The sequence below is a fragment of the Melanotaenia boesemani genome, chromosome 19, assembly GCF_017639745.1.
Source record: "Melanotaenia boesemani isolate fMelBoe1 chromosome 19, fMelBoe1.pri, whole genome shotgun sequence".
In the NCBI taxonomy this organism is placed as follows: Eukaryota; Metazoa; Chordata; class Actinopteri; order Atheriniformes; family Melanotaeniidae; genus Melanotaenia; species Melanotaenia boesemani.
The window spans coordinates 15503423-15528463 of record NC_055700.1 but is presented as its reverse complement, the minus strand read 5'-3'; the positions used below and the strand labels follow the sequence as shown (position 1 = coordinate 15528463).

Below are 25041 nucleotides of genomic sequence, written 5' to 3'. Positions count from 1 at the left end.
AATGTAATAGCTGAAGTGTCATTCACATTGGACCTGACTGACAGGATCCTGTCTTTCCAACTTTTGACCAATCTGAACCGTCTGTAGCCTAAGTACCAAATTGGTTAATCTCTTAGTGATTTCATGAAAAATGATCATATGGATCGACTTCTAAGGTGGACAAGAAACTACCCCCCAAAGCAGATGATTGACATAAGAATAAGAATAGGGAAATAAAGAAGGACAAAAGAAATGGAAAAGAATAGGGGCAAATAAATGAACAAAAAATAAAATAATGAAATTATGTGAAAATAAATAAATGAAAATGTATTAAAATATTTACAAGTATTTCTCTGCATATTTCCTCATTAATTTCATTATTCTTTTTTTTTTTTTTTTTTTTTTTTTTTTTGGCATTCTTATCATTCCATACAAACGTGGCTGGAGCAGACATCTAGAGAGAGAAGGATTGCTGCCTTATACAGCGTGTCTGTGTCTGATGAACGGGGGTCACCCAGGATTCCCTTGAAACTGCTCTTTAGGAAAAAGAAATAAAAAAAAATAAAAACATGTGGCTAGATGTCATTCTCACCCTGCTGACTGGATATGATCAGCTCGCTGCTGCTTTACAGTAGCCTCCTCGATTTTGCTTTTGAAATTTTTTCGTTTATCTTTTTTAGGAAAATGCCGAAACGGGAAAGAAAAGTGAAGCAGACTCTGGGGAACAGGAATCAGAAATACCAACGGTGAAATAATCTTTTAACGATTTTTGTTTTGCATTTTTAAAATCATTTTAGTGCTTAAATACAAGAGCAGTACAAGAATAGCGTTAATCGATTCATGTGATTAGATTTGAAAATGAGCGTGTGGGTACTGTTAAAGCCTAAAACACCGCGGACATGCAGAGCGTAGCTCAACAAGCTATTAAGCAAAAGTTTTTGTTCCGTTTTTATCAAATAGCATTCGGTGTTTGCTCCATGTCTTTCTTACATTACGCTGCCACAGGCTATGCATTGAAACCAAAGGCAATTTAGTCAGTCTTGGTTCAACACGCCCAGTCTAAGATCTTGCTCCTATTTTCAGCATTATTGGAGACATCATAAACGAGAGGAGTGGTGAACTTTGCGGAGGTTTGTCTTCTTTTTTTTTTTGCCACCCCCATTTTCATCTGTTTTATATTTTCTCTAAAATATCGAGGACAGTAGCCAGCGGTCGGTCAAAACTCCGGAGAGCGAGGCTATATGAAGATCGCGACACAGTTGCTGCTCTTCCCTCGCAGAAATGCCAGTGCGTGCTGTGACCACCAGGTTCATGTACAAGGGACTTTGCACTATCCCAGATGTCCTCTCCTACCGGACTCCTATTAATCTGCCTGAGGACGAGGTGGAAGGTGAGCTTTGTTGGCTTGATTTGTTGTTTAGGTTGTGTTTTCAACCTGTTGTGATGTGAACAGTTGTTGCACCTGAGATATGCAAAGGTTCAGCAGGAAATCAGCACCCCGGAGAGCTCCGGGCGCTGAACACTTCTGTTGCTTTCCCCACAAATATGACTGCATGAAAAATGTCAAAGCTTAAATTTTCTTTTGTTTTAGGGAGTATATATGACAAGCTTTCTGCTCTGAGGTCTCGTTTAATTTTCTTATTTTAAATATATTGACCTGAAAATCACTGGCAAACTGCTAAAAACTGAGTAGATCAATTAAAAATTTTACAACCATCTTCTAGTAACTGTTGCAAACACCTTACATTTTGAAAGACATGTCTGGGCTCCATATCCATGGTACCTGTTAGACATGACTGCACCTGACCTGGCTGTAAGTCATCTGGGCTTGATTGATGATAAATGACTAAAGAGTCAGCAAGAAGCTTGCTTAAAATGTGTCCAAAAATGGATTTTGATGAACAAGTAACGTATAGTAGTAAATCACATCTTTTACAAACCAATAACATCAAAAATGAATAGTTAAATTAAACAAATTGAAGATTGTTTAATTTAATCTTGGATGTACAGAATTTCAACAGTCACTGAAAACAGCTGACAATGTCATACTTTATAGTTAGCTAAAGCAGTGCATTGGGGCATAGATTGCTATTGTGGTGCATAGCTGTTAAGAATGGGGGTTTTGTTTTAGCAAATGGTCTTTACAATTAAAAGGCACAGTTAGCAGTGTTGGAAACAAAGCCATGCAGACTACAACAAAGAGACTTATCAGATAAGATGTTATATCACAAAGTCTTTTATGTGAAGGGAATTCCATTTCCCCCTCCTCTGCCTGTCGGTTGTCCAGCCCCACAAGTAGCTGCCTGCCCTTGCTTTGAGCCACTAATCTGACATTGAAAATCAACTATCAACATTGACAAAACAAAGAACAAAACAGCAAAAATCCAGTTTAAATTTTGTCGATGAAAAACCAAGAATTAGAACTTAGAACTGTAAAATAGTGAGACTATTGTGTGCTACAAGAGAAGTTGTGCCTTCGGGGATGATACAGCTTTACAGGTAAGTGAGAATCATTAATTATTCAGAACACAGTGAGACAGACCATTCAACCATTAATGTATTTACCCAGGGAAAATTCACTGAGCATGTAATGCACCACTACATTTACATGGCCTCACACCTTAGAGTAAGCAGTGATCTCCTTTTGTCAATGAGCAGCTCTGTTGGCAGGTAAAGTGTGTTTAAGAGCACTTTGCATGTAGTTGATGAGGGAAGTGAGAGCCTTTTAGTTTAACCTCTTCCACAGCTTCAGCGAGTCTGAGGTTGTTAATCTGAAAACTCCCACTTGCCCTTTACGCTACTCCTGTGCCACCTAAGCACACAATGCAGCAGCGCTGTCTGAAGAAATGTTTTCGGTGTGCGAACAGTGCTGCAGTCTAGTGTTTCCCCAAGAAATAGCCCTGTTTTTCATCAAACTCTACAAAACCAGCCCATAAATATAGTTTCCTCCACAAAATCTCTAATTATTGTGGGGCAGAAGTGCCCCCGATTGCTCAACTTGTATAATTACTTTCCTCTAATCATATTTATGATAATAACGCTTCCCATGCAAGGTGCGCAACACCTCCTGTGTAATATGGCAGGTTTACAATCATCTATGATTTAGTCAGTCAATTCAGCTGTATACAACAGCAAGATAATATACAGCCTCCAAAAGTAATAATAAGACACTGTTAGATAATAATTTGATTGTAATACAGATCATTATGATTCGGTCAGTATCCCAGGTCACTAATAACTCCTTTCATCATCTTGCATTAGTATTCACCAAAATCATCCAATTTGATGTGACTTAAAAATGTTTGTTTCTTTAACTCTCCAAATTTAGTCTGGCATATTCTCTCCATCATTATAACTTACATAAATTACAGGGACTTTTTTTTTATGTAAATCAGTAATGTATACAGAGACAATGACTGTGCAATTAAATCAACAGGAATGTTTTCAGTGACATTGTGGCAGAGACATGCTGAAATACACTGACAAACAATACAAGGACAGAAGGACCTTGCGTCTTCTGCAAAGAGATATGTCGCACAATAGACACTGGGTGAAACAAACCACATCGGATAAACAAATTAAAGAGGTTAGTTTTAGCTTCAAGTGGAGATGAAGGTGTTGTGAATTTGGCCTTGTTATGCTGCACCACCATTTAGTTACTACATAATATAAGAGATCTATTTTCTTATAAACTCCAACATCTGACATCACATGTTTTGTTGTAGGTCTGTTGCTCTTAAAAAATATAATACTGTTTTATCACCTTGTAGCTGTGTAAAAATCAGTCATCTGAGCACAAGTCAACAGCAGCAGGACCTCGGTTCATTACTTATTCATAGAAATCAAGCTTCTCCACTGTTCAGAAAAAATTAAATATGGTTTAAATTGGAATCGTAGTGAACAAGGATTAGTAAACTTTCCCAGTCTTTTAGGTCAGAAACAAAATTGTCAGCTAATGAAAGGGATAACCATTCATGTAGTATGGCATACATGAATTTATACAGAGCATGCCAGTCATTTTTTAGTAAGCATTAAGTTTAAATTTACCTCTGTTGTGCAGCACAGTCAGAAAAGTTCTTCAATCTTTTTCTGCCTCTGAGTGGTGAATACTCATCACTTACACTAGATTGGTTGGTTAGGTTTAGGCATGAGGCTTTATGAGTGCTTGTGGTCAAGGTTAGGCAATCACAGGCAGGGAAGGATGAGTCATGCTCTTTGGCTCACCAGGCCTGTTTGCTTTTCCAAAATTATAAAGCAACAATATATGGTATTTTGACAATTTATTGTATTAGAACAATATCAAACGATTATTTAAAACAACCTCCCAAAACTTTGATTCAGAATTGTGCTTAGATTAGGAAAAGGCTTAGGGACAAAGTCACTTATTAATTATAACTTCTTAAAGCAATAAAATGAATCTAACACAGAATTTTCCTGCGTTTATATGAATGACCACTGGATGCTGGATTATATTAATTTAAATGAGCTAATCTCTGGGATTTTTTTTTTCTTTTTCTGCTTTGTTTTCTCTATATGACACAGCAGATACCTCACTGAATTATCTAATTTCTTGAGATGTGTGCAACAGTTGAACCTCCAGAAACCATCATTAAAAATTTTGATGAAGAAAACAAAACAAAACCAAAAAAACTTGCATGACAGGAAATAATTGGGAGACATTAATTATTTAAACAGAGGCCATTGGCACAGAATAATTTACTGGCTCTATTAATGCCTACTCTGATTTGAGTGATTTAAATGAATAAATCATGAATTATTATTCCAGTGCTATATTCAAAACTCAGTTGCTTCATAAACTTCATAAACTCCCCATAATCCTGCTGTCTCAAGATCTTTGCCTTTATTCAAGCTGACATTTTATTCGCATCACATGTCATATAAGCAACAGACTGACCCTAACCTAATTAAATATTTGCTTTAATATTTCTGTGTATAACATTAAAAAAATCCATCAGCAGCAGTGAAAGAAGTGAGGATTACAAACTCCTGTAAAGCACAGACTGGAGAGGACTTTATCTTTACTGTGTGAGTTTTAGGGAGGCTGATGAAATACTTACAGCTCTTAATGGACCTGCACTTTCCAGGGGATGTTTTTTGAGCAGATGGTTGCCTAGGTGGACTGGGTCAGCAGCAAGGCTTCCTGACCTTTTCTTTGTCCTTGTGCACTTGTCATAAATGCTGATATATATTGAAACAACTATAAATGTGATTGCAGCTGTCAGTGCAAACACACATAATTGAGCTTTAAAAATTCTTCATATTAACTTGATTCAATTTAGTTGTACTTCCTTTGAAATGAAAGTACTGATGGTAAAAGCACTCTGTATACACTGTATACACTGTATATTTCTGGTGTGAAAAGGTCATTAATTCATCATAAGTTTCTTAAAAGCCCCTGAGAACCCTTTTGACTATTTGTTTTAAATGGAAGAACGCAGTTCATTTAAATAAAAATATAATTTCTCATTTAACTGGTGGAGTTCCCCCATGCAGTAGTGTGAACTCTGCTTGCTGAAAGTGGACACCATCCTGTGCCAAGTGTCTCCCCATTTAATGAGCACTACATTAGAAGCCAGGTCCACTGCCAAGTTCTGTTCATTAAGTGTGACCAAATGGAATAACTGAATATACCTATGATACTTTGATTAACGTACAGTGAAATTTCTTATTTTTACAGAATAATAATACTCTGAAATTTATACAACTTGTGATAAAAAGTACATTATACACTAAGAGGTATTAGATAAACCTATAGGTGACACATGTCTAACAAATCCTATCTATTATTTTGCATTTAAATACAAAGGAATGATCGGTGCTTTATATATTTCAGCACTAAGGTCTTAGACAGTTGTCAGACTTATATTGTGAATTAAATATCACACAGTACATTAACCAAATTGTAATGAACATCATTTTATTAAAAATAAATTTAATACTATATTATTACAATGACTTAAGCATGGCCCATAACTTGGATTAAACTGGCAAACACTGTAACCTCACATATGTTGACATAGATAAGACCCTCGTTTTATAGCTGAGCAGTCATGACTTTCCAGCATTTATACTCTTGGAGGTCTCTGTGAGCCTGTATCACTCCTTGGTGCATTGCTGACAGAGGACATGAACAATATTTATAGTTCCCAGCCAGCAGGAGAATCCCCCAGACATAAAGAGCTATAGTGGAGTGTAGACCATCTTCCACTTTGTATGCAAAGCTGTTGTCTTTTGGGCTTACAAATGCAGTGCAGCAAAACTAAAAGTAGACAAATATATATGTGCGTTAATGAAGGTTAATCCAAATATTTTCATTTACAGTAAATTTTTGCATTTCTATGCAGCTGTGTTATTTTACGGACTACATGTATCCAATTGCAAACTGACTAAATCAAGTGTTTGAATCTGCAAGTTTGGCATCTCATGCAGCATCCTTCATTAACTTGTCTACTGTCTGGTTAAAGACACACGTGTCTGACTTTCCCTTTGTCTGTTGCTCCACGGCGCCTTATCACAATGAGTTAGCAAACAAAGCCACAAAGAAAATGTCAACTCAGGAAAACTTGACTGGTTGCCAGACAAAAATCTAAATTTTATCAGTGTTACCAAGCTGTGTCACTAAGGTTTAAAAACAGCTGCAGCTCATATTATCCATAGGATCAATTTACAACTATGACAGAAACATTGACAGATTAATATCACATAGCAGTTCCACTTGAGGAGATGTCATATTCTCAAGAGAGCAGCATTTATATTATTTACATCTATTTCATAGCTCCACTCTGCTGATATTTTGTCATGGAAATCTGTCAAGGAATAGAAGATTTCCTATACAGCTAAACATAACAAAACAGCACACAGGCAAGTCAACACAACACCAACTAAAAACCCCAATCTGGCTTGCCTGTCTTTTGTCATTCAAAACAGTAACAGATGTTAAATAATTTTCCCTGAAGGAAGATGTGACGTGTGAGTTGTAAACATGATTTCAACTCTGCCTACAAAGCACAGCAGGTAGTGACTGTAAATAGTTTTTGACAGCAGTAGCTGTTTTAGCTGCAGGGGTTATGGAACATCCTCTTCCTGTCTTCTTGTCTCAAACTGCATGTTTGTTTTTTGTGTACACAGCAAATACACAACACATCTGTAGTTACAAAAAAGATAGAAATGAAGTAAAACTGTGATATGAAGCAATTTAGATTTTTTTTTTTTACGTGTGTATGTTTTCTTGTAAGTCAATAAATGGTTGCATAGCATGTCTCATTGCATTATGGCATTTAACTAGTTTAAAAAGTGAGAAAACAACATGGAAAATCTGTGTCAACACCTCCTTTGTGCATTTTTGTTGCATTAGGAAGGTTTTTAGAAATTCTTTTGAACAAGAGTCCAGATATATTTCAAGTTTAACATTTGAAGAAACATGACTTCCTCAGATAAAAGTGAGACACCACAATCTCAGTTATTGGAGAAAATTAAGTGGGTTTAATCAGGATATTCTTTGGCACGTAGAAAGCTACCAGACCACTGATTTGCAAGTATCGCTCACTGTTACAATCAGAAAAGGGTCTCTTCAAACTAATTGTTTAATCAAGGTGGGATATACAAGCAAATGTAAAACAAAAAGCAGATGACACGTTGCCTCCCGATGTGCCTATCAGGGTGTGTGTGTGTGTATGTGTGTGTGTGTGTGAATGGGTGAATGTGATATGTAGTGTTAAAGTGCTTTGAGTGGCCAAGCTGACTGGAAAAGTGTTATATAAGTACAGTCCATTTACCATTTGTCAAGATATTGAATGAACTGAATAATGGTACAAAGTTTGAACTCTAATTCTGTTAATCTTTACTTTTTACTTTTTTTTAAACCAAATTACGAATTTAGACTTATAAATTCTTCCTCATGTTACCCAGAGCATACTTTGGTCTCAGCATAACAGTTTTCTTTGTAGTGGTTGGAACAATTATGTTGCAATTTATAGTTATGATTAAGTATCATTATTTGTTTGTAAATTGTTATTATTATGACAGCATTTCTATTATATAGCCACCTGTTTTTGCTTTGCTGTAGAGCAATAGTAGAGTTGTTTCAGCTATAACCAACATTTGACATGATTGTTTTTTCCTCTATTATCAGAAATAAGAGTTTCATTGCTGTCATTATACTCTTACTGATGACATGAAAAACAACTGACTCACATCCAGCAGAATATTTCTATCCTATCACAGATGTTGAGTAAGCAGCCTTTTTATATTAAAAAGTTAAAAACAAACATGTTACTTTTAAGTAAGACATCAATAAAATTCCAGTAGCTATTCCAGTACCATCATTGCAAGACTGTCCAGAAACGTTTAGAAAATTTTATACTATTTTCAAACTTGAGTCTAATAAGATCCTAAAAGCCCTTGCATGTTTACTGGATTTTGTCAGCTATCGCCCTGCTAGTTCTGTAAGATCCACCAGAATAGCTTTCATCTACAACTGTAATGTATATTTCTGGTTTTTGGACAATCTGCCTTTTCTTTTAACCCCTTAAGATGCAGACGTACCGGTCCCGGCACATGACTACTAATCAACAACATTGCAGCCATGTGACCCCGCTTGATAAGGGGTTAAAGGTGCTACGGAGTAGATTCCACTAAGTGACAATATGAAGAGCTGCAGCTCTATAAACTGTTTTAAATCTCAACTGAAACTGTTTTTAAAAACCACCCAAATCTGTAACCACTGACTCATGTCACACAAAATGTTAACCTTTTGTATTTTCTTATGGTGCTGAATGAGTGTGTGTTTGTGTCAGGTTGGGTACCGGGTGTAACCATAATGGTATTTGTATGGTGTGTCCTGCCAGGGAACTGCAGCTGTAAGGCTAACTCTGGTACAAAGGCATCAAGTAGCAACATTTATGTTTGACATTGTACGTGGTCCCTTATTAAATAAATTTTAAAATATTTAAAAAAAGCATGTTACTTTCTGTCTCCTTACCTCTGAATATGAAATCTGATGTTGTCATAAAAGGGTAAAGATGTAAAGATTTTTATTTTTTTCCACAAAGGAGAAATGCTTTATTTTACATTCCTTTCATCCAAGGAATTGGCTACTTCTTTCACCAACACAAAAGGCCCATTTGATCAAAAAGAGCAATTAGCAGGATAGCTTGAGTCTCCCTCTCCAATAAACGAATATTCAGTTTGTGAATTTGACTGGACAGATTAAAGTAAAACTAAATCGGGTTTTGAGTCACACTGAAAATCTGTTAGAAATCATCACAAATTTAACATAATATGTTGGCTCTTGAATGAAGCCACGTCCATGCAGTAACTTAAAATGCTGAGGAGTGTCTGTTGTTATTCTCTTCTGTTCATTTCCTGTGGAGAAGGGAGGCTTCTTCATCTACCTCCTGCTGTATCAAATCTATTATTGTATTGCTCAGTGTCATGATCGTTAGTGAAGGTGGAGAGGTTTTTTTTCCAGTGAACTGGACAATCAGGGGTATGGTGCTCTCTGTGGTGATATATGTTGTACCTCAAGTGTAATGTTGTTTGTGTTTTTTGCAGAGGAGTCCCTTGAATCTTTAATATTATTCCTTTAGGGACTTCCTGTTGTGTTATCTTTGCTGTTTAACTAGTCTGTTTATCAGTAGCTATTAAGATAAGGTAGCCTTTATTGTCATTGCACTGTGGAGGTACAATGAAACTGAGGGTGCTCACATGGGGCCACAGTGCACCACAAAAATACCTAAAAACCAGTTCTTTGATACACCTTATGGTCCCCCTGGACGCATCATCAGTGATGTAACCTGGGATCACAGGGGGTTTCAGGTCTTATATAAATACGGACCATTCAACAATCAGACCTCCTCCCCCAGGTGACCCAGCCAGGGTCGATCTGCCCCACCTTGTGTCCAGGTGAAATTGAGGGTGCTCACGCGGAGCCACAGCACACCACAAAAATGCCTAAAAACTACACATACTGTAGGTACAATGTAGCGAGGAGGTACAAGCCACTGCATCTGTGCTTGCCACCGTGTTCTGCCAAGCAATTATTGGACTAACACAACTTGAGCACTTACAAGTGATATTCAGTAAAAACTAATGCTAAAGTAGCTATGGAGTTATTAGCAACTAATTATTAACATATTTTTGAGTTATGCTGTAGGGAAGCTTAACCTTAAAGAACAAAAAGGTTCCTTAATCCATTGGTTGGCCACGTTACCATGGAGAAAGATAAAAAAAAAAAAAACAAGTTAGCATTTATTTCTACTTTGTTGCAACATAACCTATAATAAAAGTTGATTTGTGAGGTCTGTGCCATGTGATCAACATAGTGTGAATACCATGAAGATTCTGAGACATTTGAATGCTCTTTAAGAGTAAAACTTCTGAGATGAAAGTTAAACTTCTATCACAGTCTTAAATATCTGAAAAACTGATACTAGTCATTTGTTAATTTTTTCCCTGGATTTAGAATAGAATAGAATAGAAATACTTTATTAATCCCTTTGGAGAGTCATCAGGGAAAAATCCTTTTAGCACTATGCATCATTCTTTCAATTCCTCCTAGCTTCTATCAATGACAGAGCCATTACTGTGCTTTACTTTGGAATTGTGTTCTCACTCAGGACAGTAAGAAATGTTAGATTTTTTCTTATCTGAGTTTGGAGAGTCTTCAAGAAGCTTGCTGACAAATTGCAAATTCTGTCAGGGTTGAGGCGTGGATGAGGACCCAAATGCAGGCAGATGAAAAGGCAGGATGCAAACAGATGCAGAATAAAATTTTAATAAATAAAAAGCTAAGCTTACAAAACAAAACAGTACTGAGGCGAGACTGTGAGATGACATAACTACAATGGACTGCCAACGTGAAAAAAGAAAGCAGGGGGAAATATATACATAGAAGGACTAATGATGAAAAAGGGGAGTGAATGAACAAACCAAACCAGGTGAACTAATGAACAGGAAACAGAAAGCAAAACAGAATACACAAGGGAAGGAACTATAAAATAAAACAGGAAACAGACATAACAAAACCATAAAAACCAAAACCAAAAATCAAGATCATGACAAATACTCTTTTTTGTCTGTTTTTATTTCTTATTGCATTTCCAGCTGCTCTTCTATTACGCTCTCCATTTTGTGGTGTGTATGACTTCGACCAGGGCTGCCCAAGTCTGGTCCAGGAGATCCGCCATCCTACAGCTTGTATCCCTTCTCTAAAACACCTGAATCAAATGTCTGAATTTGCTCATCCACGTGCCATTCAGCTCTGCAGAGGCTTTATAACTAGCCAATTGTGTGATTCAGATGTGTTGGAGAGGGGATGTAACTAAAAGTTGCAGGATAGTAGATCTCCAGGATTGGACTTGAGCACGTCTGACAGATACTGAAGGCACGCCAATTTCTGATGTGAAACCCTGTCCTGTTTTGAGGGCTCATTGGGCTTAAAGAAGACTTCTAAAGCTAATTAGTGGCATTGGATCATGAATAGGGGACTTCATAGCAATCTTGGTGAAAACTATTTTTTAGATTTTTAATTTTAATATTAATCAATACATTTTTACTTTACAGATTCATTTCATTCCGACAAACTTTGATTTAACTACATTACTTTGGACTATTTTGTGTAGTGAAAATGAACAAAGCCTTTTTGCATTTAAGTTATGTAAACAAACAAAAGAAAAAAAATTTGGATTTTATGTGCACTCATGGACAAACGAATCTGCAACACAAACAATCATGGAAGGGAGTTATGGTGTGTTTCTTTTGATGGTGATTTCCTGATTTATAAACTGAGTTACTGGATTAAAAAAAAGAAATGAGCAGTGGAATCAAAAAGGCTTCAAAATTATAAAAATGGCATAAAGTCTGAAACTAACCAAGCAAATTTTCTGCATCTTGCACAAAATGGATATGAGATAAACCAATTTATATAATAAAAGCAACTCCAAGAAGAATGATCACAGATGCATCCCCAACCCCAAAATCCTAAACTTTCATATACCCCTATGGCCACAGAAAAGACATTTGGGGGATGTTATAAGATAATAAAGTGTAGTTTAGATTTTGTCCCACCACAGAAAAGTCCTAAGTTCCTCCAAGGTTTCTAGTGCCAGGAAAGTTTAAAAGATGTACTGACATGTACATCACTCGCCTTGCACCATCCAGTCTAATAAAAATTAGATTTCAGACAGATAAAAAAAAACAAAGAAAAAAGAAACACCTCACACTCTCCATCCAAGTTTATAGGAAAGATAAGATGCCCATTCAACAGTTGACTAAGCTGTAATAGGAGATTATATCATATTTTAGTCAAAATAACTTGTTTCCGGTAATGAAAATGCAATGCTATTCAAACTATTAAATACAAAATCAAAAATCTTAAAAGTAATTGCTGTTTGTAGTTCACCTTCAAAGCTATACTCTAACCGAGAATATTCCCAGCAAATTCAAGGAAACTCCTGTGGCTGTGAATCAATAAGTCAACGGGCCAGGAAAGCTTATTAACTCATTGATACGGGTACTGATACTTTCATTTAGAAATCAAACCACCAGTAAGATATTGCTGGACTTAATACAGTAGTTTACAGTGCAGTGGAGATGGATTTTTATTAGATCTGCAAGATAGTCATCAAAGGAAAATCCATATAATCAGGATTCAAGCTTCCTTATTCTAGACAAGGCACATTTGCTTTGACCAGTCGGCATGAGGCAGCTGTCAGCTGCAGGCAGAGTTTAGGTGTGACCGAAGTCAACATGGTGGCTCCTAAAAAGGTCATTGTTGATGCTTGTAGCATCTTTTATAAAGACAAGAGAATATTTTTCCTTTAAAAGAAGAACAAAGAACCTCACTGATAGCTTTTTTTTCTAAATATGCTTTCTCTCTCGATTTACCTACTTGTCCTTACAACACAGTGATGGCTAGTTTGTTCGTACAATCAAACCATTGGGTGGTTTAGGTTTTGTCTTGAAAACAAATGATAGAAAAAGACCTTCACATCTGATAATTAAATCTTCAGAGGTTTCTTTAAAAATATTCATTTTAACACAAAATAGGTAACATGTTATGATACTTAGTTGGTAAACTGACAGTCAACATTTTTACTCAACAGACCTGTTTTAGCCTCTTAATTAAAAGCTAAGCAGATTTACCATGCAAATTTAAGTTAAATTAGATTATATTAGTTACTTAAACTCAGATTAGCTTAAACAACTTAAACACAGAAGTCATTTCCTTCAATGATGGAATAAGAAGGAAAGAAAATCCATGTAATTGATCACAGAATTCATTAGGGCTGCACGGTGGTGTATGCGTGGATTCTCTCCTGGTCCTCCAGCTTCCTCCCACCATCCAAAGACATGCATGTTAGGGTAATTAGCTACTCAAAATTCTCCCTAGGAGTGAGTGGCTGTGTTTGTCCTGCAGTGGGCAGGTGACCTGTCCTGACAGGTGTACCCTGCCTCTCACCTGCTAAATGCTGGGTTAGGGTCCAGCTTCCCCGCCACCTTTAATGGACAAAGCGGTATAATAATGAACGAATATACTATATTAAGTACTTTTTTGTTTGGTTGTTTTTTTTTTGTTTGTTTGTTTGTTTGTTTGTTTTTTTCTGTTTTTTTTTTTTTTTTAATTAGACATTTAGGAAATTTGGATGGCATGCAACATCACCTTTCTTAGAAAGTCATATTAGTCTCCTGTTCATTTGGCCTGAAATCCATGACTGGGGATTTCCCATATAATTTAGGAACTGGAGCTTTAGTGACTTTTCTGCTCCTTCAAGTCACACCGACACTTTGCTAGTATACAGCAATGGCATCAGCTTTTGACACAAACCATTCTGATGGATGTTTTTAGCTGCACCAACAACCAACATGAATCAGACTGTCAGATGGTCAGAAAGGTCAGAAGGATCTGTTAGGCATTAAGTTCAGATTTACTTACTGTAAAAGGTCAGATTTTTCTGTGATGGAAAAAAAAAGAAAAAGATGTTCTATGTACACTTCTGCTGCAGCATATACACATTATATAATGTACATATGTAAAGTTTTCCTGGCAGAGAAGTAAACAGTGAACCAATAGAAGAATAATGATCTTCAACTTGATTCGTCTTCAAGCAGATTCAGTATGTTATTGTTATAATTTTTGCGTTAATTGTGATTATTGGCTTAGTATTACTGTATCTTTCTGAAATCAAATTCTTCTTATCTGCAGTTGCAGAGATAAATGTAAAATGTTTAGTCATCTAGACCTTGATTTCTTGCTGCTTGAGGGGAAAGGCTGATGCAATTTTTCTCTTTAAGATTCAGTGATTACTTGCAGTGCAAGTGACCTGGCCTTGGCTTTAGATAACTGAGCTGTTGCACCCTCGCAGCACTACAAGGTTACTTAGATTTTCAGATCAAGGGCAAAATCAAAGCTGAGTGTGTTTAATGTTTTCACCACACAGAATTAAAGCTTATTTTTCGCATTTGGCTGTTCTCTATAAATATATTTTTTAGTTTTATTAAAGGAATTTATACATTGTTTATGCATTATTTTAGTTCTAGGCTAAATTAATCTTTTATTTTACAGGATAGTAAACACTTGTATCCTTTTTTCCCCCTAATCCTCTCAAGGAAAGCTATCAGTAGTCCAGCCACTGCTCAGCTGGTTCAGTGAATTCATTATTTGTCACTGGCACCAGAGGTCATGACACCGAATCAAAGATGGTGCTGAGAGAAGATAATAAAACTAAGGAAGCACTGCTGGCTGTAATTTAGACAAATAGGCTGTGGTCAGGCATGTCAGGTTATGGTAAAGACTGTGTCTCTTGACCAGAAGGACCTCAATTTACTCTCCTCTTGTATTTTTTTTTTTTTTTCAGTATATGATTACAGACCAGTTACACTACAATCTACAATCTATCACTTATAATCTACAGTGATTCATGTACACAAGAGAAATCACCAGTGCTTGTCTGCGTGTGCGCTTGCATGCAAATTGTGTTTGCAAAGTCATATGAGTGCATGTAAGTTAGGTCTCTACAGCAGAATCAATTTACATAACCACAGTTTAACTGAAGCATGCTATAGATGTAAAAGTCTTAAAAAGAATATGAATGGGTGAAAAAGAAAGATGAAGGTTATAGCTCATAGTGGTGTATAGTGTCATAGAAGGATGGATCTCGCATTGGTTTCACATTTTACTGAAGTTTTTTTTTTATTTCCAATAAATTATTAAGGTCATGCCCGCTGCAGGTTAATTTACTGATTTATATATTGATGTGCAAGTGATATCATTTCATGTTATTTCTTGATTTATCCAAAGACTTGTCTTTGAATCTTTGATTCTGCATGAATAAAAGCACTGATGTTTCTGCTTTCAATGCACAACTGCTCCTTTTTCCTACTTCAAATAGAATACTGAGACACAGAGTGATGACAGGAGCCAAATACTAATGTTTGTGGTTTGTTTGCCCAAATTGGCCCCCAAATATTCGAGGTAGATGGCTGGTCCTGCTTTAAGCTTTCCTTCCTGTTAAAAGAGTTTTTCCTTTCCCCTGTTGCCCACCACCCAAGGCATGCTCAGGATCTCTATCAATAGTTATAAAACATTAAACTACAATCCATATATCTCAATCCTTGCTGCTTCCTCTGTTGCTCAGAACAGTAATCCAGTGTATTTCTTTTTTAAAACATTGTTCATTATTATTATAATTATTATTTAAATAACATGATATGGTTAAACTTCTTTGTCTCATTCTAACAAAAATCCACATAATAAGATTGTATCTAGAATAAGAACCTAAAATGTCAGATGATACCAAATCAGGAGCAAATAAGGCATAAGTTACATCTATGTTTTTGCACACTGGTGAGCATGATCAGCAGCACCATGATGTATGTGGGAATTATTAGAAATAAACCCTGCAGTGAAGGATGGTGGCTCATAAAAAAAGTTGTGAATTTCTCTCACTCATCCTTCAAACATTTAGATTCAGCTACGCCTCAGAACATAAACATCTAAGAAAGAGGGATTATACTTTCTAAGCTATGACCAAGAGTAACTGTTTGAAATTCTCCACAAACACATCCATAAGCTGCTATGAGCTACTTTCAACTCTTCACATAAACTCTACTCACATATTTCACACCAACATGTTCAACTGAGCAAAATGATAACACTATATAAACATGCTTGTTCTATGTCTCCTTCCTCTCCACAGAGATTCGTGAGGCTTTTAAAGTATTTGACAGGGATGGGAATGGTTTTATCTCAAAGCAGGAGCTGGGGATGGCCATGCGTTCACTGGGCTACATGCCCAATGAGGTTGAGCTGGAGGTTATCATCCAAAGACTTGACATGGATGGTATGTCTTACTCTCTCTTGCTCTCTTCTGCATATATTCTGACAAAGCTCTGTGTTGATGTTTGCATTCATGTCTGTTTCATCAGGTGATGGACAGGTTGGCTTTGAAGAGTTTGTCACATTGCTTGGTCCTAAACTCTCTGCTGCTGGAATGCCTGATAAGTTTCACGGAGCAGACTTTGATTCTGTGTTTTGGAAGGTAGATGTCACCATTATTAAGTCAATGAAAAAAAACATTATTCATTCATCATCAGGTCAATTATTCCTTTTTTAAATGGCCTTATCAAACTACAGATATCACTTTGTATATAATAATTATGCATTTAATTTTACAATCATTAATAAATATTGAGCTTATGTTTATTTTGGGAATGGACAATGCAGATCAACTGCTATATTTATCAAATATATCATGTAAATGTGGCAGCACTGATGAATAGAAGGTAGTGATGGCAAATTAAAAAAAAAATAATAATAATTCAAACTGCTAAAGCATAATTTTCCAAATTATAACATAATTGTTTATTCAGCAACTCTTTTATGAATTTGGGAAATGAGTTGAGAGATGGGATGTTCCTTTATTCTGCTGATTTTGTTTCAGGTTTGTGTTGCTTTATCAAAGCTGAATGCTTAAAGGCTCATTAACTGCTCTTCTATTTATTGCTGACCTGCAGCTTATGTGCATCGCTGGGGGATGTTGAGGGAGAAGTTTTTCCTCTGCTAATTAAAACTTTCTCCACGTATGCTCTGTTCCCAGTGCGACATGCAGAAACTGACTGTGGATGAGCTTAAAAGACTCCTGTACGATACTTTCCGTGACCACCTCACTATGAAAGACATTGAGAACATCATTATGACTGAGGAGAACCACCTGAACAGCCCAGAGTCTCATGTGGACATTGACAGTACGTTTCAGAGATTTGAACTGATTCCTATTTATTCAGACATGTTTAAACCTTGTTCAGACTCACAGGTGAGGTAATGTGTTTTTTTGTTTTCTATATCTCTCCACAGCAAGCCCAACACAGCAGGAAAAGCACACGTGTGTGCGTAAAAGCCTGATTTGTGCCTTCGCAATTGCATTTATCATCAGCGTCATGCTTATTGCAGCAAATCAAATGCTCCGCAGAGGGATGAAGTAAATAACTTACCAGCAGGAGACAATGAGATCTAAGGACAGACTATAAGAAAAAAAAAAAGAGTCAACCAAATTTTCATTTTTGTGCTTTTTTTCACAGCTGATGATGCATCGGAGCTTGTCAGTTTAATTGATGCAACAATTTCACATGGTGGCTGTGTGTGAACACATCATGAGTTGGTAAAAATGAGAATGAACGAAAGGCATTTAAGGGCTGATTAATATCAGAAAAAGGTTTTCTATGAAACAAGACCAGAAAACTGAATGTAATTCAATATTTAAACCCTTCAGTGAACAGCATGTTCTGTGAGAATAACTGTGCTGTCAGAAAACATTCAGTGTAGATTTGCAAACCTGGACATTTGGAATGCACAAAATTAAAAAGAACCAATGATAGTAATAAAGCAATACAAAAGTAGGCTACAGGTACATTGTATTCAGTCTAAATCAGTACTTTAAACCATAAGAATAAGTTACTGAGCACTGCATGTTGCGTCTTTTGCGTGTCTGTTTACTGTAGTGTGTCAAGATTTTTACAAAACTACAGCTCAGTAGACTGTGCTAGGTATCATCTTGGTTCTGCATCTTAACAAAACAACCTACATGATTCAAAACACAAACCTGGAGAAAACATAGCTTTAAGGATGACATTGTAAGTCTGTCGGTCAGCCAGTTTTGGCTGGGCGAGTTCTTTGAAACAGACTGAAAGAGCTCAACAAATGTTGGATGTTTTACCAATACATTTTGCACATACTTTCCAGTTAATCTAACGATGCCCCGATTTTACCTGTAAATCTGAGGTTGATGTTTTTGGGTAGTGTTAGTGACATGTCATGACAATTACTACAGGGATCATCAGGTCATCTGGTTGTGAAGTCACATACAGCCAGCTCGAAGAAGGTGCTTGTCAGATGTACTGATTTGTAGCTTACATGAGATCCAACACACAAACAAAAATGTCAATTTGATATTTTGTGGCATTGTGGTATTACCTGTAAAGGTTTCTGGCTAAAATTCATCTAATTCCCAGTTGTTTGAAACAGGAGAAAGTCTAGAGAGGTTAAATCCTCAACAGCTATATTTTTTACCAATATTTTTTGGCTCTTGGCTTTCTTCGGGTCATCAAAAAATGATAAAACATTCCTTTAAATAGGACAAATATAACAACAAAATGCAAAACAACCAATTGCGTTTTGAATTTAAATTATTTAAGAAGTTATGGGTGTATCTAAGGACAGAGTAAGTCTCATTTGAATGTGGAAGAAACTAAAATAAATTAAAGTAACTATCCTACCCAAATCTCTAACTGCCAACTGGTTGATATCTGTTTGAATGACTAGTTATTTTGTTATTTTCTGTGTCATACTTGTCCTTTTTAAATGCATATTGTTGTTGGGTGTTTTACAAAGACCCAAATAAAGACCACAAGCTGAAACATAACAAAGTTACATTATTGTCCAACAGATCCCAGCTCAACTTATTCTACAATTAAGGCCCATTTTACTTAAAAGAACAGAAAAATTCTAATGCTTCCATTTTTAGCACAGGAACAATTTGGAAAGCCCGTTTTGAAAAGGTGAGGTTGGAGACTTGTAGATTGCAGGCTGTGGCCTGCTGTCAACCTGTTAGCAAATAAATAAATAAAACCACACAATCCTTTTCTAAAGATGTCACATTTTCCCAGAATTAATTACAGTGGTTTAAATCTCTGAGGAAAACGTCTTGGCTGAGCAGCTTGAGATGATTTTCTAAATCAAACAAGTGTTTTGTGAGTTAATATGTGAACAGCTTTATTCTTAAGAACTAAACTGAGTCAGAAGTGAACTCTAAATTACAGAAGGAAATCACAAAATCCCTCAAAGAAATACAAGACAACAGCATATGCATGGGTATTTATGTAACAAGTCAAGAATCTCAACGGACGGTCACATTTTATATTCACAGCCTGCCTGCAATACGTGCACAATGTTGCTGCATATTTCAAATCTGTGCATCTACAGTACATCAAACTGAATTAAAATGAGTGTCAGCAAATACAGTTTAGTAGCAGAATGACCTGAGCGACCAGCTATGAATAAATAGTGTCTAGACAAAATATTACCTGTAATATTTATAGCAAATAAGTATGAAGTAATTTGTGCAGCACACTTGCATGTATAAATAAATGTGTTCTATGTGAGTGAGATCAATTTTTGAAGTACATGTTTAAATAATTATGCAATTTGTTAAGTGATCATTGCAAAAAAAAAGTATTTGACATTTTCCTGTAAATGTCAGGTTCTTTGTGGATGTGCAAATAATATGAAAATAGTGAATAACTTGCATTATGCTGTGAACAGTAATTTAACATATCATGATAATGGTTGTTTTCTAGATTTTACATGAACCACCAAAACAACATTTTTGCTTAAAGTATGACATGGTTATATTTTCTTACTTGAATAGGTGATACATTAAATCTGTGTTATTTTATTATGAATATAAGCATAATGTTTTGTAAAAACAAACCAAAAAAATGCACAAAAAAACAATAATGTGTCCAATATATAATTTCCAGATTAACTGGACATTCTGATGCAAGTTCTGCATATCAAGGCCATGCACTTACATTAACTTTCAGATTTCTTTAAGATTAATATTTTTTTAATGAATATTTGTCTAATTTTGACAAGTTTTATGAAACACTTTTTTTTTCTTATCTTAAAGTTTGTCATTGCTCTACCACAAGCAGGAAAGCATGTAACAGTGAGGATTACTCTGGCAATAAAATCGATATTTTATGTCATGTAGCTATTTTTGTAAAAAGAATATTTACATTACTTCTTCAAATGAACATAATATCTTCAGCCACAGCATTTTAACTGTTGTGCAGTGTTGAAAATTTGCCACCTACCTAAACATTTTACAGCCCAATCAACTCCCCTCACCTAGCAACAGCACTGCCGGTGCAGCCTCTTCCAGCAGAAAGTGTGACCCCAACTTAAGCTGCCTAAAAAGAGTTTAAATAACTTGACAGAGAGAAAGGTGTTCACCCAGCTTTTAAACTCCCCACAGGCTTACTTATTTTTGCACATCTGGTTTTAATGTTGTGGCTGACAAGTGTATCATGTAAGATAAAGGTTTCGTGTGGATGTAAAGTATTGTCACGTTACAGATCTTGTCTAAAGACGCTGTATTAGCAAATATTGTCAATTCTGTATGTTACAGTGTTTTAATGAGCAGATTTATGTACAGACTGTCTCAGTTGTGTTAGCTTTATTTGGAATGTGGAGGTCTACTGTTAGTCATTTTGTTTTTTAAAAAAATGCACTTTCACATCACTGAAGTAACTCTAGAAAGACAAAATTAGGAGAAATCTTAAAAAAAAGTAAGAAGTCTGATGCAAAACATGTTTAAACTCAGATGATTTGTCAGTAATATTCTTGTTTCTCTCCACTTGGTCTTAATAGAGGTTCCTCAAACTTCCAGGCAGTAATTGTTGCACCACCCTACTGTGTGACATTATCAGTGATTTTAATGTCTGTAAGATATCCTGCACTGATTTATTTTCTTTTACTTCTGTAAAGGTCACTGCATCAATTATACACTAATGTAAGTGGTGTTTAGATGCATGTAGTCCAATAAATAACAAGTGCATTAATATTCAGGAAGCTTCTCATCTGTCTGCTTACAAATTTTAACCAATGCTGTCAAGTTATACAGAAAGGTGATAATATGGGGCAGAGAAAGATGATAAATAAACAGCAGAACATCAGTCTTCTTCTTCACTGCGTGTCCTGGCATATTACTTTGCTGTTTGGTCCTGAAACCAGCTAGCAATGAAGTTTGCTTTTGTACAAACTTTTTTTAATTGTTGCCCAAAAAAGTCAAATTTCCTTAATGACAAAGACATATTTGAAACAAAATGTTGCCTCAGATAGTAAGAGTCACAACTTTGATGACAATTCTGTTAAAAAATAAAAATAAAATAAACACCGATAATTACATAAATATATGCAATGCCAAACTGATATCAATAAATTAATGACCAAGTATTTTATTTTCTTTTTATATATTTGGGTCCAGTTCATATTCTACATCAACTTTTATAAAATGTTAAGGTTTAGGTCATTTTTATGTACAGTACCATTCAAATGTTTGCAGACAAACTCATTCAAATGTAATGGGTGTGTCCAAACTTTTTGCTGGGACTGCAGAAATACAGAAAATCCTAAAATGGGTTCATAACTGTTTCTTGACAATGTTTATCAAACTCAGCATAATCTCTGTAAAAAAAAAAAATAAAATAAACACTTGATGGCTTTAAAAATCAAACTGATCAGCAACACATCAGACATTAACACAAGGGTTATACAAGATATCTAAAGAAAAATAAAACATGAATTAACACAATTAAATTAGAAAATTTCATTCAGAACAGCAGCTTCTCATCTTTACTATTTAGGAAGAAAAACTGTGTTTCCATGGCTGAGTTAGAAATCAAATTAAGTCATGACAAAAGGAAATCCCTCGGAGAATTAAAAATACCAACAAAAAATCCCATCTGTGACTCTAGACTGACCAGAGGTGCGAGTGTGCAGAGTTGTTTGTCTCTGTTAGGCTTCATAATGGATCAGCAACCTTTCCAGGGTGCACTCCCCCTTTCACCCTTTGACAGCTGGGATAGTCTCCAGCCCCATCATAAACCTGAACAGGATGAAGCGGGTGTAGAAAATTGATGAATGGGTGGATCTCCATCTGTTCGGCAATCATCCATTTGTTTCAGGATAATGTGACATCAAACCAAACTCCTCTGAGGAGATTCACTTCAAGGGCACTCCTCAGCTGATTAATGCAGCAATCAACAACACATTGTCAAGCTATGACATGTCAAAATGTTGCATCTGAGTCAGCTTACCACACCTGTACTGTCACTTCTAATGTCAGATTGAGCTGTGAAACTTATGTAACTACCCATGCAAACAGCCACTGTTACTATTAAATGTAGATTTTACAAAACAAATACCAACCCTTTGTAGCTAATAGAAACCCAAAAATCTTTAAAGACCATTTCTTAAAAAAATACCTTTTCATCTCTCCACATATTCACTAAACAGTGAGCTGAATGTCTCTCAACCCCATTCAGTGTTCACTCTGACCCTCCATCCGCCTGGAGGAGGTGGTAGAAGTGAGGGTGGGAGGTCAGGAATGGAGAGCAATTGTTGAGGAATCTCACTTACTGCTTCAACCTCCTCAATATCTTCCTTAGTTTTTAGATCCCTGCAGAAATAAATAATTGAATGGTTGAATATTAAATGAACAGGAACGATTATTAGGCATGCTAACCATGTAGGCCCAGGAGTTGAATAAACGTACCCTTTGCTACTGAGGGCAGCTCGCTTCTTTTCCCATTTTGACAGCCATTCTTCTATACTTCGACTCAGCATCATTCTGTCCTCAGAGTCTTCTTTTTGCTGCCTTTCGTCTGGGGAAAAAGAATAACATAACCTTTCTAAACATACAGAAGTTATACATGTCTGTATGATGTGTGCTTAACAATTATAACACATAATTGAGGACAGTCACTTTCTTTCACACTTTTTTAAGTGTTTAAGCATTTTGGCAGCATTCTTGCTCTTCATCTTCATCAGCAACAGCATATATCACCAGATTGTCTAACACAGAAGCAATCCAGGTGGAAATTTCTCCCAATACCATGAAAAAAAAATCTGTTTTGATCATTTTCATTTCTATATAATTAAATGCTGTGTCAGCCAAATTGATTAGATAGGCACTTGGTAATGGCGAAGAGCACCATCATCTGGTTACAACTCACCCTCCATCCATCTCATTAAGTTGACCTGCTCCTCTTCGGACATGTGAGAAAACCTGCAGTTTGAACCAAAATCACAAATTCCTAAAGGAAAAAAGCAACAACAACAAAATGACCCAGATTTAAAAAAGAAAAACATATTTAAAATTCTGGTTAGCTTGTAAAGATTTGCCAGAGTGGCGCCATTACCTTTCTGGAGAAACTTCCGGCAGGGTTTCTTTACTTGCTCATCATAGAGAATAGCTGCAGCATCTGTGGAGAGATGGTGTGTCTATGATGGTTGTTTATATACTCTTCCACCATGAATAAAATAAAAAACCTAAATCTCAAAAATATGTATAAGTGCTGCTTAGCATCTTAAATATTTGGTACGTTATATACTAGTATGTAAAAGATCACTAATTAATAAAATGTTTTAAATTAAAACTATATGTCATGACAAACAGTACAGCAGCAACAGACAGTTACATTTAATAACGGTCAAAATCAGAAATATCTCCATAGCTCACCTCTAAACTGGTCAAACCAGGCTTTCTTCGATCTGTGATGCTGAACACCATTCAGGTGTTTCTTCCTGTTATGCATGTTGTCCTGAAAGGACCGGTCACAGTAGTCACAGTAGTACCTTTTCCCCATACTGAAGGCTATAAGTTCAGACGGATACTTTCCTTTTAAATACCTGAAAGATGATAAACAAAAAAAAAAATAATTGCCTGGTTTCTAAAAATGATTAACTAAGCAAAGCTGTCCCTTGGAAAAAAGAGCAGGATAAACATAAAAGATGTAGCACACAAACATACATGCAAGTCACACATGAAGGCAAAGGTATACAGATTTAACATGACCAAATTTATCACAGGTACACTCTGGAACCTAGCAGTCATCTACTTTGAAGAATATCAAATTCATCAATGACAGTCGTTCTCCGTTCTCTATTTTTGCCTTTTTATCTCGTCTTTTTTACATTATTCTGCCTGTTGGACAGAAAAATAATGCAGAATACATTTTAAGCAGAAATGATGGGTTGTCAAATGAGCTGTGAGCAATGGAGTATCCTTTGCTGCTTTTTCTACACCTGTGAGGTGTCATAAACACTATTACATAATATAAAATAGTGTTATTTCTAACGAAACAATAGGTGTGCACCCAAAAATGTCTGTTGCTTCAACAGCTTCTTTTCTGCCTCGGCCTTCTTTGCTCAGACTGAGGTGGGTGGGATAAGAAGTTAATAAAAGTAGATGAGGAAATGAATAAAGGACGTACAGTCTGAAAAATTAGATGAAAAGAAAGACGACAAGCACAAGAAAAGACGCCTTTCTTTTGCTGCCATCTACAGGCTCACAAGTGGCCTCAACTAGTGCAATGTTTGGAATGTTTTGGCGTCACGTTGTTAGACTTTTAAGATATCTTAGAGGATAAAATATGCCAAATTTCTAAGCTATAAAACTGTTTACAGACTGAGAACGTTCATGGACAGACACAGAGCTGAACATTTCCTTTTAACAGCAAACAAAGAAAATGTGCACTTGAATAGTTAGCAAACATACTTACTGTCATACCAACAGACGTTAGCATTCATTCTAGGTGTACATGACATTTAAACGGCGTAGAACATGAATTATAATTGATAAAACTCCAGTCTTCTTCTGTAAAATCAGGTTTAAAGACCGTACACGGTACCAGATGCCATCGTTAAATCGCTTACGTACGGTATCTTTGTAGGGACATTCTGCTCCGATTTGTAAAACACAA

At 36.0% G+C, this 25041-nt stretch overlaps 2 protein-coding genes across 3 annotated transcripts; one reads left to right on the top strand and one right to left on the bottom strand.

Moving 5' to 3' along the window:
- The first annotated feature begins 470 nt into the window (after positions 1-470).
- cabp7b (calcium binding protein 7b) lies at positions 471-17813 on the top strand. Its single transcript, XM_041970123.1, has 5 exons — positions 471-1369; positions 16197-16340; positions 16426-16538; positions 17097-17244; positions 17354-17813. The coding sequence occupies exons 1-5, from the start codon at positions 1261-1263 to the stop codon at positions 17479-17481; spliced, it is 642 nt and encodes a 213-aa protein (XP_041826057.1). The 5' UTR covers positions 471-1260; the 3' UTR covers positions 17482-17813.
- Positions 17814-18509: 696 nt separating this feature from the next.
- zmat5 (zinc finger, matrin-type 5) lies at positions 18510-25036 on the bottom strand. 2 transcript variants are annotated; one of them, XM_041970125.1, is made up of 6 exons: positions 24999-25036; positions 23799-23968; positions 23479-23541; positions 23293-23373; positions 22833-22941; positions 18510-22736 (listed from the first exon to the last, which is right to left on the bottom strand). In XM_041970125.1, exons 2-6 carry the CDS (start codon positions 23923-23925, stop codon positions 22589-22591), a joined length of 528 nt encoding a protein of 175 aa, XP_041826059.1. In that variant the 5' UTR covers positions 23926-23968; positions 24999-25036; the 3' UTR covers positions 18510-22588. The 2 variants fall into 2 exon arrangements, with proteins under 2 accessions (XP_041826059.1, XP_041826058.1); XM_041970124.1 differs by lacking the exon at positions 24999-25036 and adding an exon at positions 24841-24992.
- Between the last annotated feature and the right edge of the window lie 5 nt (positions 25037-25041).